Raw genomic sequence first — 16,485 nt, 5'->3', positions numbered from 1 at the left:
AGTGAAATCGATCAAGAGCAAATGCAACAGACAGCCAATAAACAGGCAAGCCCAACGAGTTAAACCTGAATACAGAGAAACTGAAAAAAGTTTGCAGTTTTTTTGCAACATGCAGTTTTTGTGCTGGGACGGCAAACCTCAGTTATTCGGAGTCTAGGAACAAAGAAATCTGCTACCATGCTGATAGTGTGACTCAGCCGCCATCATTTCTGCCATGACTCGTGCAATGCGTGTGGGACAAGCAGGAGCGAAGGGGCAGGTGGATTATTTTCAGGAGCAGGAGACGCTTGCCCATTCCTACGCGTTTCTCTTGTCTGCCTTGCCATCGAAGTGCCGCTTGATGCAATGCTACAAATGAAAATGATGTGAAGAGAGTGGTCTCTACCATGAAGAGCTCCTGATGGTGCTAGGGCGTGGTATGTTGTGGTACAAATGCCTTGAAATTTTCATACTGTTAGACCCACTTTCAAGTAGTGCGGGACTATCCAACAGTTGGCGTAGCAAGTTCATTATTTCAAGGCCAACTTCCACAACACTGTATAATGACAGTGTTATGGAGCCTACAGTTTATGCACTTCAATATGAGTCATCATCATCAGCCTGATTGTACCCATGGCAGGTGAAGGCCTCTCCCATATTCCTCCGATTAACCCGGTCCTGTGCTAGCTGCGTCCACTTGACCCCTGCAAACTTCTTAACCTTATCCATCCACCTACTTTATACTTAATAGACAGTAAGCTGATTTTGGTCTGTAATTTTTTAAGTCCTTAGCGTCCCCTTTCTTATGAATTAAGATAATGTTTGCGTTCTTCCATGGTTCCGATACCATCGGTGACACCAGGCACTGCGTATACAGGGTGGCCAGTTTTTATAGCACGATATTCCCTACGTCCTTCAACAAATCTATAGTTACCTGATCCTCTCCAGCTGCTTTCCCCCTTTTCACAGTGTCTAATGCTTTCTTAACTTTGTCCTTCGTCACTGGCAGAACGTCTGACTGCTTCAATATGAGTGAAATTGGAAAATCGGACACTTCATAATGCTAACAAATATGTTACACCAAGATTCAATACATCTGCGCATCTGCACAGCACAATACCCAAGAAACGACATTCCGAATTACATTCATTGCTACAACTTAAGCTAAGCATTTCTGCAGGTTTACGATAAAGGTAACAGTGGGTTATGAATCATCAATCATGCAATTGTAAAAAAAAAATAGCAACAAACTTTAGCCACAACCAAAGCAGCAATACTACTGAATGAACCAAGGATGCCCATACATCAAATAATTGAGCTGCAGCCTAAATGTAAGGAAGTCTAAGACAACATGGCACAGTATTATCAACCTCATCCTCAAGCCATAATAAAAATGAAAACATTACGGAATTTTCTTGCAACAGGCACCGGAAACACATGAACAAAACACCAAATGTTAACCATCTTTGTAATGGGCTACAAAGGAGCAAGCACCGCTGGCAAGCACAGTTGTCTTGGTCAAAAGTTGCAGAGAGCTTGCTATTAAAATAGAAAAAGAGCAAAGAGTTAATTGAAAAGAGGAAAGACAACAAACAACCTCAGAAAAAGAGTTTCATGAGTTTTTTTTAACAAATGAAACAATGACACTGTTACAATTTCTATGCTATATAAAAGGTAGGTGCCACCAACATGTTTTATGAAGCAAGAGGGCACTACAAAAAAACAAAACAAATGCAAGCCTTCCATTATTTACAAGTCATGGCACTATTTACTTGTACATTGCATTAGGTCAAGGTGCTACACACTCGCGTCATACTCTCAATGAAAAGGGGGAAGAACTGTCGCCTATAAGCAGAACAAACGAAAAATATTAATAACTTTATAATCCTCAATAAAATGCGAATGCAGTACTGTACGAGGATCTCTCCACACGAAACCCCTTCCCTATATGTCACTTTTTGTTATCTTTCCACATCACTCATCCAGTCCTTTCACAGTGGTGAAGCTGACACAGTGCCAGAAGCAGAGACCTCCATAGTGGATTACAAGTCAAAAATGCAGCGGTGAAGACCCCTCAAAGGGAGCCCTCCAACCAGTGACATCAACACAAAGAAACCTCCTAACAACTGAGGCACAAAATAATCCCCCCACTCCTCCTTTCCTTGTCATGCCAGTAGGTGCAAAGAGCGTTGCGGTGGCAAAAGAGTCGAGCCCCAAAAAGAAAGGAGAGAAACCGCTCAGCCTAAGGAGACATGGGCAAAAGCTGCCGTTCCTTGCTCTGGAGGGGAAGCAATGTCGAGAACTGACGCCATTGGCTTGGGTGTGTCCTTCGAGAGGTGTGCACTGCTGCATTCTTGACTTGTAATTGACCCTACGCATCTATCAATCTAATGACATACAGTGCTTTGCACATGTTGACCACAAGTGCCTCTGTTGTATAGAGATATAATGCATTCACAGAGTTCCGGTTCTTAATTTCTATCATTAATTAACCACATTTCTTGACAGAAGAACAAAATTTCTCCTCACATTCCCTCATTCCTATGTCCCTGGAGCTTTTGGTGCATCATCACACCCAACGGATCATGACCCGGGACTTTCCTCAAGGTGAAACTGATTTGCTGTAAAGGGTGTGAAGTCAGCCAATCTGCATTTAGCATGATACTGGCGGCTTTCTCATAGAATGGGATGTCCAATAGTAATGCATTAAAATTTTTGAGTATACAGCATGCAGCTCCTGTTGAGTACACTAATGCAGGTTTTTGCAGCACTGACACCTTTTTACCTGCATAGAATATGGAGAAGGTATGTCTCCTGCACTTCCAAGATTAGAAGAGAGAGCTTTATGCAACAGGAACAAATAAATTTATACCATCACACAGTGGATTGCTTTGCATGCTTGTTCCTTTCGTGGCACCTCGTGTCATCTATGCGTGTGAATGATGCCGAACAAATATGACATTGAAATGGTTTTCCGTCCACGTGGGCTCACACGTGCTGATCAAGGCTTCACTTCAATGTAAACCTCATGGGGCACAGGTGGCAATGAAACAGCTGCTCGCCACTGTGAGGTGGTCCACCATGTGGCTCCTGTATGCGAAGTTCATGCCACAGTGGATGCATGAATGCGAGTGCTTGCCAGCGTGTGCCTTATTGTGGCCCTTCTCTTTGGAGAGATGAAATCTGCTGGACTCGCTCGGCAGACTCTGAAGCAGCACTTTGCCACAGGGGCTCCTCCTACTGGTGAGCTGTGCTGCCAAGCCTGCACCAGACAAGGGAGGGCGTTGCAATACAGTTCAGAAACATTTTCTGCTCAGATGCTGTCAAGAGTTGCAGAAAAGGATCTCGATCCTGAGAAATGTGGGTGAAACTTGCAACCGAGGTACTTTGCGACTTCATGAACAGTAACAGTGCTTCTATGTTCCACTGGAAAAAAAACAACAAAAAGTCTCTTGGACACAAGGTGCCAGTGGATGCATAGTGTTTCTTATTGGCCACTAACTCGAGGCCCCACAAGCAAGTTAAATTAGAAGTTGAATCAAGCATCTGCAGGCACATGCTGCATCTAGGCATCAGACCACAGATTGTGCATCATGAAGATTTTGTGCTCTATAGTAAAGCTCAATTGTGCACAATACACCTCACAGTAAGAAGATACTGTCATCATTGAGTCTCTTTTTTAAACTGGTTTAAAAAGAGGATCTCAGGCGATGTGAAATTAAATAGGTCGGCAATAGAACCAGAAAATAAAAGTCAATCCAGAGCAAATAAGAGAGTCAAATACTTTTAATCCAAACAATGAACAAAGGCTGCCACAATATGACAGGCAGCACACAAAGAAGAAAGGAAAGGGAGATATGCAACATATCACACTCCGTCAGTGCGCCTCATCTTAAATTACAGCGAGAATGATTACTCAAAAGAGAATTAGAAAATATGCAAGCAATAAACACACACTCATGTCCTTACAGCACTGAGTCACCACCAGAGAAAATGTGTCTGCATTTTTATTGCGTGCCAGTGAATTCCAACTTATTTTGTAAAAGGGAGTGGTGGCCCCACAACTCTATAGAGATACAGACACAGCAAGCCGAATCTTTAAAAGAAGGTGTCAATAGATGAATATCTGCTTCAGGTGCGAAAATGTAGAAACTATGTTCACATACTGTTAATGGCAGGAATACAGCATAAAATATGTAAAATATGAACATGAACAAAGAAAAAAATAATAAATTTTTCAACTCAGCACGCACTTATGCATTGAGTTGATGGGGGAGAAGGAGCATCATTTTTGAATGCCAATATCTTCCACATTAGTAACAATATCTTTCATATTAGTAAAGCAGAGTTAAAAAATTTCACATTGTAGAAATGACTGATGGAGTACTAATACTATGTGTGCACTTTATAACTTTAGTAAAAAGCTTTTCATGGTCCCTTAAGCTCAGCTTTTAACGGGTAAAGTGCTACTGCGCTAATAACCCTACCTGTGGCTCCCGTTTTGAATACACGCTTGCATACATGCACCTTGCCACTCACTTAGTGTCTATTATCTTACAAAAACATAACATTGTCGTGAGCTACCACATTATGTGAAATACCACCTGACATAAGGCCCCACTTTAACCCATCTATCCAAACATACCTGCATGACCAAAGGGTTGCATGTTTGAGTTGGGATCCAAGGATATTCATTTCAATTCACGCCTATCCTTCCCATCTGGACTGCAAACTTGGGTAGCAATCTGTGTCACCTCCAAGCCTGCAATCCATGTGACCTGCAAACTTCCACATGCCAGAGGCATGCTCGGGATTTCCCGCATTACTATTCAGCGTCAGCCAGGCTAAACTGAGTGCGGCTTCTCTTTCCTGCCACCCATGCACCATCTTCTTCCACTTTCCACCTTACGCTTCCACCATTTAGTATTCTGCCACTGCCGTCTTCAGTCTCGAGCTGCATCCCCAATCCTGTCTCTTTCATTCTCGCTCTTCCGATAGGTACACTGCTGAGCAAAAGTGGAGAGACCAAGCGAACGGCTACGCTTGATGTTTTTCTAAAAAAGAAAAAAAAGAAAACAGAAAAAAAAAAAAAGAATGCATGCCTGACAAAGGTACTCTGGCAAGCAGGCAAGTATATCATAAGGAGTACCCAATGCAGATCTTGAAAATACCCGTTGCATCGTCTGAGAATGCTTGCGTACAGTTTTGTAAAATTCTGTGGTCTCTACTTTTGCGCAGCACCGTACATTCTTGTGTTCTCACCATAACCAGTTGCTTTTACAGTAGTCACTCTTCAGCTTCTTCTCACAGCACCACCTTACAGTTGTGCATCCTTCAGCCACCCTCTGGGTTCTCCCCATGACAGCCTCATTGCAGCTGCACATTCCTTCGCTCTTGCCGCACTGCATAAGCCTTTTGTTGCCACTCACCCTCACTCTAAATGTGAAATGGGATTTTCATCTCTCCACTCTACCGCCTGCTAGCCATAGCAGGCGGCATTCCATTCTGCTACTATCTGCCATGGCTGTCAGGTAGCTTCTTACGCTGACAGCTGTGCCAGTGACTGCAACAATAATGACGACGTGCAATCCAGGAACGGGAGCCAAAAAATTGTGCTCTAAAATGCCAACAAAATCACAACAATTCTAGCTCTATGAGCTGTGACTGGAAGGCAAAATGAAACTAATGCTGCAGTAAGTGTGTGAAGAATTGCATTGCATGACCTTCAAAAGCTAGTATTCGAATAAAAAGACTTACCACACTAGTGCAACCTACTAACCACAGGAGGGCAGAGCAAGTGCAAATTGTGTAATACATATCAGAATAAACACCACGAGCCTAACTGAAGATAAAAACAATAAAAGATAACAATAAAAAATGCAAACAAAAAATGTGCACACATGCAGTACAAGACAAGAGATATCCAGCCAATACCAACAAGGGCAAGATTAAATGTGAGACTAACCACTGGAAAAGAATGAGATCAGTGCTGTGACGTGGGCGAAACTTGTGGCTCTGTTCCATGCACACAGCATTTAAGGCACCAGTGTGCCCACCACCAGTCAAATGACCTGCACTGCAGGAGAGAAAAAATGCTACCTGTATTGCGAGCCATGTATCACCCCCATTCTCCATGCACCATGCCGCAGCAATTTTTTTTCACACGACCACAGAGGGCCCTCTTCCAGCAATGCTCCCCAATGTTGATCATTTTCAATGATCAACAAGCAAAAAAACTAGGGCGTTTTGAAAAAAAGGCGTAGAGCACCAGTGCCAATGCTCAGTAGAAGTCTCCCTCAATGTTTGATCACAACACTTCCTTTTCAATGGTGCAGCGAAGCTTGGCCAGAGTACTGTGGCTATTGAGTTTAATCCAGCATCAAAGACCTATTCCTCCAGGCATTTCACCTACAGAGATGCTGAGCATCCCATGAGAAGTAAGCTTGTACCCACTGAAAAAAATGATGCACATCCTTAACCCACTAAACCGATATAGGACCGCATCTGTGTACACATGGTGCATGCACAATTCTTACACCTCCTGTTTTCATCATGGGGGCAAAGTTACAGCACCCACTAGGTCACACTAAAATGTTCACTGAAAAGGCTGCATTTAAAATATTTGCGACAAAACTTGCATTCTAATGGCTGTAATATCCGTAATGAAACTGCACCAAGAAGATACTAGTGACTCAGAGACGAACCAGTTTCCATAGTTCTTTTATATATCAAAGGCTGAACACAAGTTAATGTGCATAACATAGCAATGCACATGCCACAGAGCTTTTGTTAGCTTCACAATCACCCGCACATAGCAAGAAGGATACAGCAACGGTGAACAAATTGCAAGAGCAAGGCCTGGTGCTGCCATGCACCGACGATGCTCAAGCAATAGTAGAGAACTGTCCGACGACAACTTCTTGTCTGTGTAGCTGCAGGGTACTGTCACCAGGTGGACACTGAGAAGGACTCTCTAGTCCCAGTCAACGAAATGGCACAGACATTTGCAAGGGGTGCTCTTTAGTGACACTTTGCAAGACTTGGTTGCGTATAAGCAGATGCCTTGCGCTGTGCGAGCTCAGTCATGTGGCAACCAAGTCTGTACCAGAGAAGGTGGCACATTTTAGCACCAAAGTGAAGCATAAAACTACCACGTTAAGTGAAAGTTTCTTTTAGATAAAGAGATGGAATAGTAAATGTACAAAATGCTCCGATTTTACACTTGAGTCAGTCATGGCGCTACTTACACTTGGTTCTGGCAATGAAAGGAAAGCTGCAGGAGTGGAACATCTATAACTCTGTCCAATGTGTGTGTCCATAAGACACAGCACGATGGTGTGCCTGGCGCACTTTACTTCATGCAGTTTTTTTCTTTGATCGCTGGTGCTGCCAAAAGACATGCCCAGCAAATTCATTCTAATCAACGAAACTCTTTTTGTCACTTCTTATTCTTAAAAGTTATCAATACCGTTAGAAACATGCATTAAATAATAAATAATGCCAACATAAAATATTTATTGAGAAGCCCGAATACATTTATTCCCCTACCACTCAGGGACTTCATTCCACTATATATAAAGACGGGGTGCGTTTCGATTTCACAGTTTCATGCCTTCTGCCAAGAAATCTGCCACAAAGTATAGCATACACACAGTATTAAGCTCACTGCTTTCGTGTTCGCAACAATAAAGCTGTGAGATCAAATGTTTTTGGCAAGCAAGTTATAGTACACTTGACACAAACATTTGTCGCTGCGAACAGTTCATGGCTGAGAGACACCAAGCTATGAACCTTACTTAAAATGCATACAGCAGCAAAAAAATGTGTGCATGCGTTTCTGACTCCATATCCTGGGAATGCTATCATACTTTAGGCTTGTCTACTCAACTAGAAAATCATGCAGTCCCACAAAAGCAAAGGGCCAAAGCTGCGAGTATGTTAAAGAAGCAGTAGGGAGAGCTCCAGAGGATTAAAATGGTGACACTAGAAAATAAACATTAAAAAAAAATTTATAATTTCGCCAGTCAGTTACACCAGTAATTATAAATGACAACCCTTTAATCAAGTTAGCAAGCAAATGATGAAGCCCTCACCCTTCCAGCTTATGTCAGCAGAAAAAATTGTGCCAGAAAGCATATTTGTCAGCTGACAACTGCCACAGTACATTACGGAAAATGAACTAGTGGTCTCATGACAGTATAGAGGTTATAAGCACTAATAACCTAGCTACCTAACAGTATTATAGGTGCTGCTATGAACGTAGAAAACGAAATGAAAACGGAAAAAACAAAAGTATTTTACCTCAGTCCTAATATCACCGAAAAGTAACCACTGTCAGCAGCAAGATCTCGTCACATGTGCTTTTCTCTTCTTTCTTAGGCTGCTGCTGTGACCATGAAGAATCAATGAGATGGGCTTTGTACGATATGACCAGTGTGATTTTAAGAAGGATTGGCACAAAATAAGCATGCCTGCCTGGAGCAGTTTCAGACAAGATGTATTTTAAGGCATAGGCAGTAATGCAGCAAAAATTGCTCATAAAGTAGAACCTCAATGATAAAGTGAGGCCCAGAAATAGAGAAAGGGGAAGATGAGGATCACGATGAAGCGGCTCGTGCTGGGACTCACAAGTGGACTCGGCTGGTTTCCGACGTTTGTTCTCCAGCCGATAAACCTCGCTCATAACAATACATATCATCATAGTTGATGCAATTTTGAGATGGTACGACTTCATAAAGTTCCCTTGCTAGATTGCACAAAGTACAATGCGCAGGATTTCAGCTGTTTTAAACATCCTCCTCGCCAGCTACAGATTATATGCAAGTGAGCTGTGCTCATTGCTGCCAGAGATGAGAGAGATGCAGCATTAAATAAACCATACTGGCAGTAAACAGAACTGCAAGAATGCATTTCCCATGCTTCTAAACAAAGTTTTTGTTTGTTCTGGATGATACAAATGTTTTTGTGGCCCTCTAAGTCACATCATCAAGGCTTTACTGCACAATAATATACTTGAATTGTAATAGTAAATTTCCATGGAAAAAAAAAAAAAAGCTAATGAAACTTCACAACCATAAAAGAAACTAAAGTGGAGTTAATCCTTACTCTTTATTTACAACACGTATAACAACCCACCACTGCAGACAACTTTTAGAGACAGAATATGTCAAGCCACCACATGTGGGCATCAACAACGAAACAGCAGATGCAATACCTCCAGGCTTCACTTTGGTACATACATCCTGACATTATTCCTGACATTATTCCTTACTATGCATTATGCATAATGTTTTTTTTAATGTTTTAATCTGTGTTACTACTCCACACAAAGGTCAGGCCAGAGCCGTCAAGGTGATACAATTTTCCAAACATGCCTATGAAATCCAAGCCCATTTCTTCCGTTCAGATGCTTATCGAAAAGTGACACTGGTAACTAGTATAATTTAACGATGACAAATACTTGTGATGAAGCAGTAACATCTCTTATTGTTAAATCAGTGAAACAGTTACATTCTATGCAGCTTCCCAATTAGTGAAAATATCTTTTCATATAATTAATATGTGCAAGAGCTGCCACAACTGCAACTGGTCAAATAATACTAATGCAAACACACTGCTACATTTCTCATTGCAATGTAGATACACCTGGGACGAATACTTCTGTGAATTTCTAGCAAGAATAAATGCAAATAGCTGCTACACAATCTGACTACAGGCAAACATCTGAAATGTAACAGGGACACCCTTACTTCGACAGCAGTGAGGTGCTGAATGAATATCAAGAAGATACTCGCGTTAGACACAATGGGTGCAGGACAATCATTGACTTCCAACTAAAGTGTCATAATAACAACTACAAGCAACAGTGAACAGAAAAGAAAATGTTGCAGTACACTCCTAGCACACTGCAAAATAGTAAGCGGAATAAACGAGTAACAAGAACCTATACGTAATGCCATGTTTCATATGAAACCCTAGAGATCAAATATTGCTGAACCAAAAAAAAAAAGGTAAAGCAACATTTATAAGTCAGCTCTGTTTCTCACCAGTAATGCTTTCATTTAATGCTATTACAGAATAAATAAATAAAGAAAATAAAAAAAGAACAGGGGTGTCAAAGTGCTTAGCAATGCAAAGAAAAAAACAAGTAGCCTAAACAAGAAATGTAACACTTTAATTTGCTTTCAACCGAGGAAAGCAATGAACTCATCATGCCAAGAAAATTATCAAGGTAGATGGCACTAAGCTTCTGTTGGGCCTTTCAAAGCAGCTCTTAGCAGTGCCTAAGCATTTGCATGTGTATAAAAGCAAAGCAAAAGGCGAGAAAAACAACAAGTAAATAGAGTGTATAAGTAGCCCAGTAAATACAGTAAAGCAGTGGCGTCGCTAGGGTCACTCGTACCTTGTGAGGAGGCGCAGGCGGCGTTTTGAGCACTGGATCGCAACTTCCTATGTGGTACTTCCACTTTAGTGATCGGACTTGCCATTCCACTGAGCAACAGATATTCGATGCCTTTCGGCGTTTTGAAAGTGTGAGGTGGATTGTGACTGGGTCGACGAGCGAGACTGGAGATAAACGAACAAGACAAAAGACTGCGAGAGACATATTGCCAGCGGTCCTCGCTTGGGAAAGGAGAGTGAACTACACATACACTAAAAGAGGCGATGCAGTGGCGCGGCCACCGACGGGTGACATCTAACACGCTCCTGCGCAGGCGTTTCCGATAGGTATCGCATTAATGTTGGTGTTTCCAGGGTACACGCACGTATGCAGGCCTGGTCCAACGTTAAAATGGTGTGGAGTCTCTGGCATAAACTAATACACGTGTTTTCAAGAACTCACAACAGAATAATTCGTTCTACGAGAAGATCACTATTGCCAGTCAGTGCCTCAGTGGCACCAATGCGCACCTTTCGTGTCTTTACAAAATTATTTATTTCGCTTCCCACTCCTTCCTCTCTCTAACTGCCCAGCTGCATCCCCAAGCGCTGCGCCCGGTGCTAACTGCACCCTCCTCGCGACGCCACTGCATCTGGCATGTCTATTCACAGGTAATGTTTCTTCGTTCTACTATGGCCTGTTGTGTATGGACTACAGAAAAAGTTTCTGCACATCATTGAGAAAGCGTCATTATAACTTCTTCTTGGGTGAAATGCTGCCAAGTTAAGACATTTCAAAGCAGCTGCTACCGAATAACACACTTCTGCGCACCTTAATGAAGAGACTTTCACAAGGACTACGAGAAACAGTACAGTGATTGACTTCAGCGATATTGCTGAATGCTGGCAGCGGGCCTCAGCTGTATAAAAGCACTATGTCGAGGTGGTGTACTCCTTAGTCCTTCAATAGAAACCAGTGTGCAAATGCCATCAAACATAACAGACACCAGGAACGGTCACTGCTCGGTGTGCCCTCGAATGTGCCGTGTGAGGCTCGCCTGACAAATGAAGCCCACGGAACACACGTGGCAGCGAAACGATTCCTTGCCCGTGTGGGTGCCGAGGTGCTTGACCAGGTTACTTCGCTGCACGAAGTCCTTGCCACAAACGTTGCAGTGGTATGGTCGCTCACCAGCATGCGCCCTCTGGTGGTCCTTCATGTGGGTGGGGTACATCGTGGTGTAGCCGCAGGTAGAGCACAGATGCTTTCCTTTTCTGCGAGCACCTTGTTCTTTGGCTGGCAAGCCGTGTCTCTGACGTACAAGGGCTGAGCCTGCACCACGATGGATTGTGCGCACTTTAAAAGGGTGCCGAGGACAAGCAGAGGCATAGATATATTACTGCTTTCAGGTGATGAAGGGCCTATATTCCATGGAAGAAGGAAAAACTAGGCGGGAGCGTGACGTCACGCGGCCAGCCTTCACAAGCCAAGCGTCGAGGAAGCTGTTCCCTCCCCCGTTTTTTCGCTCTCCCAGTCTGTCCCGATGTTTTGATGAAGGTATGTTTTAATGAGCGCATGCCTTGGCGCGGGCACGTGGCTGTGTCTGCTGTGACGAGCATGGGTTATTGCGCCGATTCCCCAGTGCTGCGCACGCGGCACACCCTACGCGGCGCCAATTCGCACGTGCGCGATGTGCAGTGGTAGTAGATATCACCGCACGCTATCACATGCTCTAATCACGTGGAGATCGACTCGCTCCCTTTTATTTTTTATGACTAGGCTGCAAGAGTATGGCCGCGCGCTCCCTCCTCAGTTTTCCTTCCTCCATGCTATTCACTGAATGCAAAGCTTTTGTAAGAAAAAAAAAAAATGAGGGAGGAACTGAAAACCAGCTGCCACACTTGCGACAGCTGTGTGAAGCGGTCAGCTCATCGTTGGCCGTGCCACTCACCCTTAATATGCAAAGGTGCAAGTGCCGCAAACATTAGTTCGCACCATTTCACAGAAATGGTGTCACTTCCCTTTGCAGCTTGTTTGTTCCCTGTTACACCAAAGACATCATAGAACCACTAAAACTGCCTTTAATGGCTACTGCTAAAAGGAGGCTGAAAAATGAAATTTAGGTGGCAAGACCAAAAGTCTAAAGACTTTTACTCGCATCATGCGTGTGGGTAATGGGAGGGGGAGGGTGTCTCGCAATACTTAAGGTAGTGTTCAATAAGTTATTTTCTGCATGAACCTTGCAGCAGCAGATTTTGGTAGCTTCAAAAATCTCTCGAAGTAGCTCAATGCATGGTACAGAATGATGGCCCTTCGCCAGCAGCAGATGTCGGAGGACTGTGTTGCAGATTGCTGCCGAGTGGAATTTAGTTCTAGTTTCAGTTTCAAACCATCTTTGCTGCTGTGAGATATGCTCATGTTGAATCTACACATTGAGCAAAATGGCTGCCTATTTCTTGATGTCATGAAGTATAAAAATTCAGAAACAAAATTGCAACAACACACTTTAGCAGAATAGAGGGCAGCCTTTACATAGTGGTGCCACGAGTTTAATATTACTTCACAATGGACTGATGCCCCCAGCACTTTTGATGAAGGAAAGGTGAAAACTTGATATGCAAATAGAGTATGGTCTCGTTGCAGTAAACACTCATTAATTCAAAATCCACTGGACCAGAAAAAAAAATCGAATTATCCGACGTTCCAATTATTGAGTGACCTCAAATAAACTGACTAGAACAATTTGCATTCTGATAATTTTATTTGGCAAAAAATTGGGCAATGGTCATCTGCTTTTTAGATGCAGTGCGAGAATAGCTGTTATTTACATTTTTATCAATGCTTCATTGCATGCCCACTGTCGGAAGCATCAAAGCAGAACTGCTTGGCCTCCCCGGCATCTTTCACGATGCAACATGGTAGCGGCGTTGCCCCCTCAATATCTGCCTGCACTGCGTATGAAGCTTCACTGCACGACACACTGAACAGTCCTTGATGAGCATATATTTTCGCAGCAGCAGAGGAACCACGCAGATGGAGGCACGGCAAAAGCCAATGGCCGTCTAAAATTCTGCGCAATTGCTATCCGTTAGCTGTGAATGGCGGGAAACTCATAAAAGTTAGCCGAAACTAAGTGGCCTATTATTGCAGACGAGGCTGTCCGTGTTCCTTCATGCTTGCTGTTGTGTGCATATCAGAGGTACACGATCAACTTCGCAACATGCAGTTCAAGTATGAAGAGTGCTATTTCGACAATTGCTTACCGTGCCAATTGTACCTGGGCGTAACATGACCGATGCGAGACCCCTAGCGCCTGTTCGATGCCACAGCCTTGCATGGGCTTTGGCTGGGACTATGCCGACAGTGAGACACCCATTTTTTCCAAATTAAGAGGGTCGAATTCATAAAAATTTAGTAGCAAGTATTGAAGGTCATGCGGAACAGAGAGCAGGCAGATGCCGCCACGGCCACCAATCACTACTCTCTGGCGCTGCCTGCCGCAGTGCCAGTCAGTACGCTGGTTTGGCTTTCTTCCATGGTTTTACCTGGCGATATTTTTCCTCCCCATTTTGGAGGCACGCAGCCTTATAATATGCTTTCCTATTATGAGACCATGTTTTCTGGTCATGTTCCAGGTGCCAGGCCACCCAAAAGCTGCAGCATGTAGTTATTTATCCGCGACAGAATGTCTTCGTTCAAATTAATGAGCTTTTTCTATAAAGATGGAAGGTTGGCCTAACCAAGTACTAGTACAGTTTGAATTGATGCGCTTTCACTGTACAGTGGATCTGGCTTTGATAGATGTTCAGCTATAACATACTAATCTATCATGTCTGCTGTTCTTTCTATCTCTGCCACAGACTTGACATTGTTTACTGCAGATTCTGCTGCAACATAGATTCAAGAAGAATAGAAATGGCTGAATGAAAACGACCACGAAGCAGCCTCTGACCTTTGTGAGTTCGCATGTGCCCATTGAGAGTCATCTTCTGGCTAAAAGCCAAGGGGCAGAGCTGGCAGCGGAATGGCTTCTTGTCCACGTGTGTTCTAAGGTGCTTCACCAGGTGGCTCCTCTGCACGAAGCACCTGCCACACTCACTGCACTGGTGTGGCCGCTCTCCAGTGTGGGACATCTGGTGGTCCCTCATGTGGGTGCGGTGAACCGTGGTGTAAGGGCACACAGGGCACTGAAGCATTGAAGGCCCTTCCCCATTGCGGTGCCTGTGACGTGGGGCAGCCAGGCCTGCATCGTGACAATGGCCCAAGTTCTGCAGTGAAAATCTAGGCTTGCCAACACCAGCCTGATATGGAACTTGCATGTGAAATAAGTTGGAAATTTCTTCATGTTTGTTTCTATTATCACGATACACGTGCCTCCATAAGATGTATGGAAAAGTGCTAAAAGAAATGTTTACCTTCAGCTTCGTACCATTGTTAGCATGGCGGCTTTGCTCTGTTTGTGACATGTTTTAATCATTCACATCGTGCACAAATTGCCACTTATCACAGCCATAGCCTTACAACTCCAATAGGTAGCTTTGCTGTGTCTATACAACAGGTGTGTACTTTAATGGATATGCATTTTTGTTACCTAAATCATAAAGTAAACTAGACAATTATGTATTAAAATTACAAATATTTTCTCCATTCACGTTAACATGGCGATGTCAGAGGTTGCTTCTATATTATGCACGATCTATATGGTGGGGCATGAATCTAAATACAGAGAAAAGTGCTACGCGCATGACCAGAAAAGAAACTTGCAGTACTTTTTCCTACCTACTGCCCAATAAAACAAAGTACTTTGGTGTCATTCTTATCAATCAGTTAAATTGGTCAGCTGATTCTTCAGTAGTCAATGCAGCTGCACCATGCAGGTTATGGGAAATTACATGAAAACTTACAGCTGCAGAAGCAAGCCCAAAAATTTTAGCCTACAATGTTCATAAACGATTAGGCTGGACATTGCACATAATATTGGCCTATGCATCTGAGAAAAACACTACAGCCTGTAAACAGAATGAGTGTGATATCCTTCAAATATAAACAGGACAGTTCAACTACCCCTGATTAAGAGCAGTAAAAGAATGTCTACAAGGCATAAACAGACTGAAAAATTGATCGCTTAGGTCCTTTTTCGATGCTTCATCAGATAAATTAACCTAAGCTTTCCTAAGCACGTGAAGCCTCTCAATACCAGAACTCACCCAATCACTAACACTCCTATTAATTTCTATGAAAACTAGAATTCACACAAAAAATTAGAAAAAAAAAAAAAGAACTCTGCATCCATCAGTATAAGACTGTCACTTTGAGGCAGAACTGGAATATTCTTTTTATTTCTACAATTTTTAGTTTCTGCTAGTTCTTACCGTTCTTGTTCTCTATATACTTTTAATGTTCTTTGTATATTAATGCTTACAGACTTCTTGTGCCAAAATGGTCTGCAGTATTGAAAAATCAATTAAAAAAAGTCAGTTATTATTCTCTGCATCTTCTGTTCAAGCTACTTAAACATACAGTAGCAATTGAACAACCCTGGCCAAATGGCACAAATTCCATGTTCTCAAAATAACTAACGTAAAATTTCACTTAACATAAGCATAAAAACCTAATGTGGGCAATCAACCTTACTCACTCTCTTAAGAACATGTAAACAACATGCCATCACAAGCAATCCAGGATTGTAAAATGCATCATCACACCAATGTCACATGAAGACTGGCGTGAACAAACATTTCCCATACATGTGCAGAGAATGGACAACAGGCAGAAAAGCGGCTCTAGTATATCATGAGGGCACCAGCAAATAAAAATAAAAATATTTTAACTTTGATAACAAATGTGCTTGCTAAACCTCCCAATGTAGAATGAACACGGTTTCTTAAGGCATCATCAAAAAGCAAAGAGAGTACATTGAGAATAACAAGACAAAGACAGAATCATCAGCAAGAAATATTCCAGATGAGTCCGGCTACATATTTTCAGCTTTCGGTTTGCTCAAAAGGAAAAGGAAATGACTATACTTAGAGAGGGAAGGTGTGACGGGCTTTTATCCCTATCCCAATAAAAATGGGGTACCTCAGCCCTAGCGACCCTGTGTTGTCTATTTACCCCCCCCCCCC

General features: G+C 42.8%; 1 protein-coding gene and 1 long non-coding RNA gene across 2 annotated transcripts in view; one reads left to right on the top strand and one right to left on the bottom strand.

The window, feature by feature from the left end:
• The window catches only part of LOC146178283 (uncharacterized), a 34,915-nt gene extending 20,626 nt beyond the window's left edge, over positions 1-14,289 (top strand). The window contains exons 2-3 of the long non-coding RNA XR_014700593.1: positions 10,954-11,031; positions 14,221-14,289. This is a non-coding gene — a long non-coding RNA (uncharacterized LOC146178283). The remainder of the gene's footprint in view (positions 1-10,953; positions 11,032-14,220) is intronic.
• On the bottom strand, positions 3,701-16,457 carry LOC146178282 (uncharacterized). Its single transcript, XM_084578107.1, has 2 exons — positions 14,313-16,457; positions 3,701-11,692 (listed from the first exon to the last, which is right to left on the bottom strand). Exons 1-2 carry the CDS (start codon positions 14,824-14,826, stop codon positions 11,376-11,378), a joined length of 831 nt encoding a protein of 276 aa, XP_084434233.1. The 5' UTR covers positions 14,827-16,457; the 3' UTR covers positions 3,701-11,375.
• Between the last annotated feature and the right edge of the window lie 28 nt (positions 16,458-16,485).

This window comes from Amblyomma maculatum, chromosome 9, assembly GCF_055883805.1.
Source record: "Amblyomma maculatum isolate TAMU_Amacu chromosome 9, ASM5588380v1, whole genome shotgun sequence".
Lineage (NCBI taxonomy): Eukaryota > Metazoa > Arthropoda > Arachnida > Ixodida > Ixodidae > Amblyomma > Amblyomma maculatum.
Note: the sequence above shows the minus strand (reverse complement) of the source record. Positions and strands in the feature narration are given on the sequence as shown.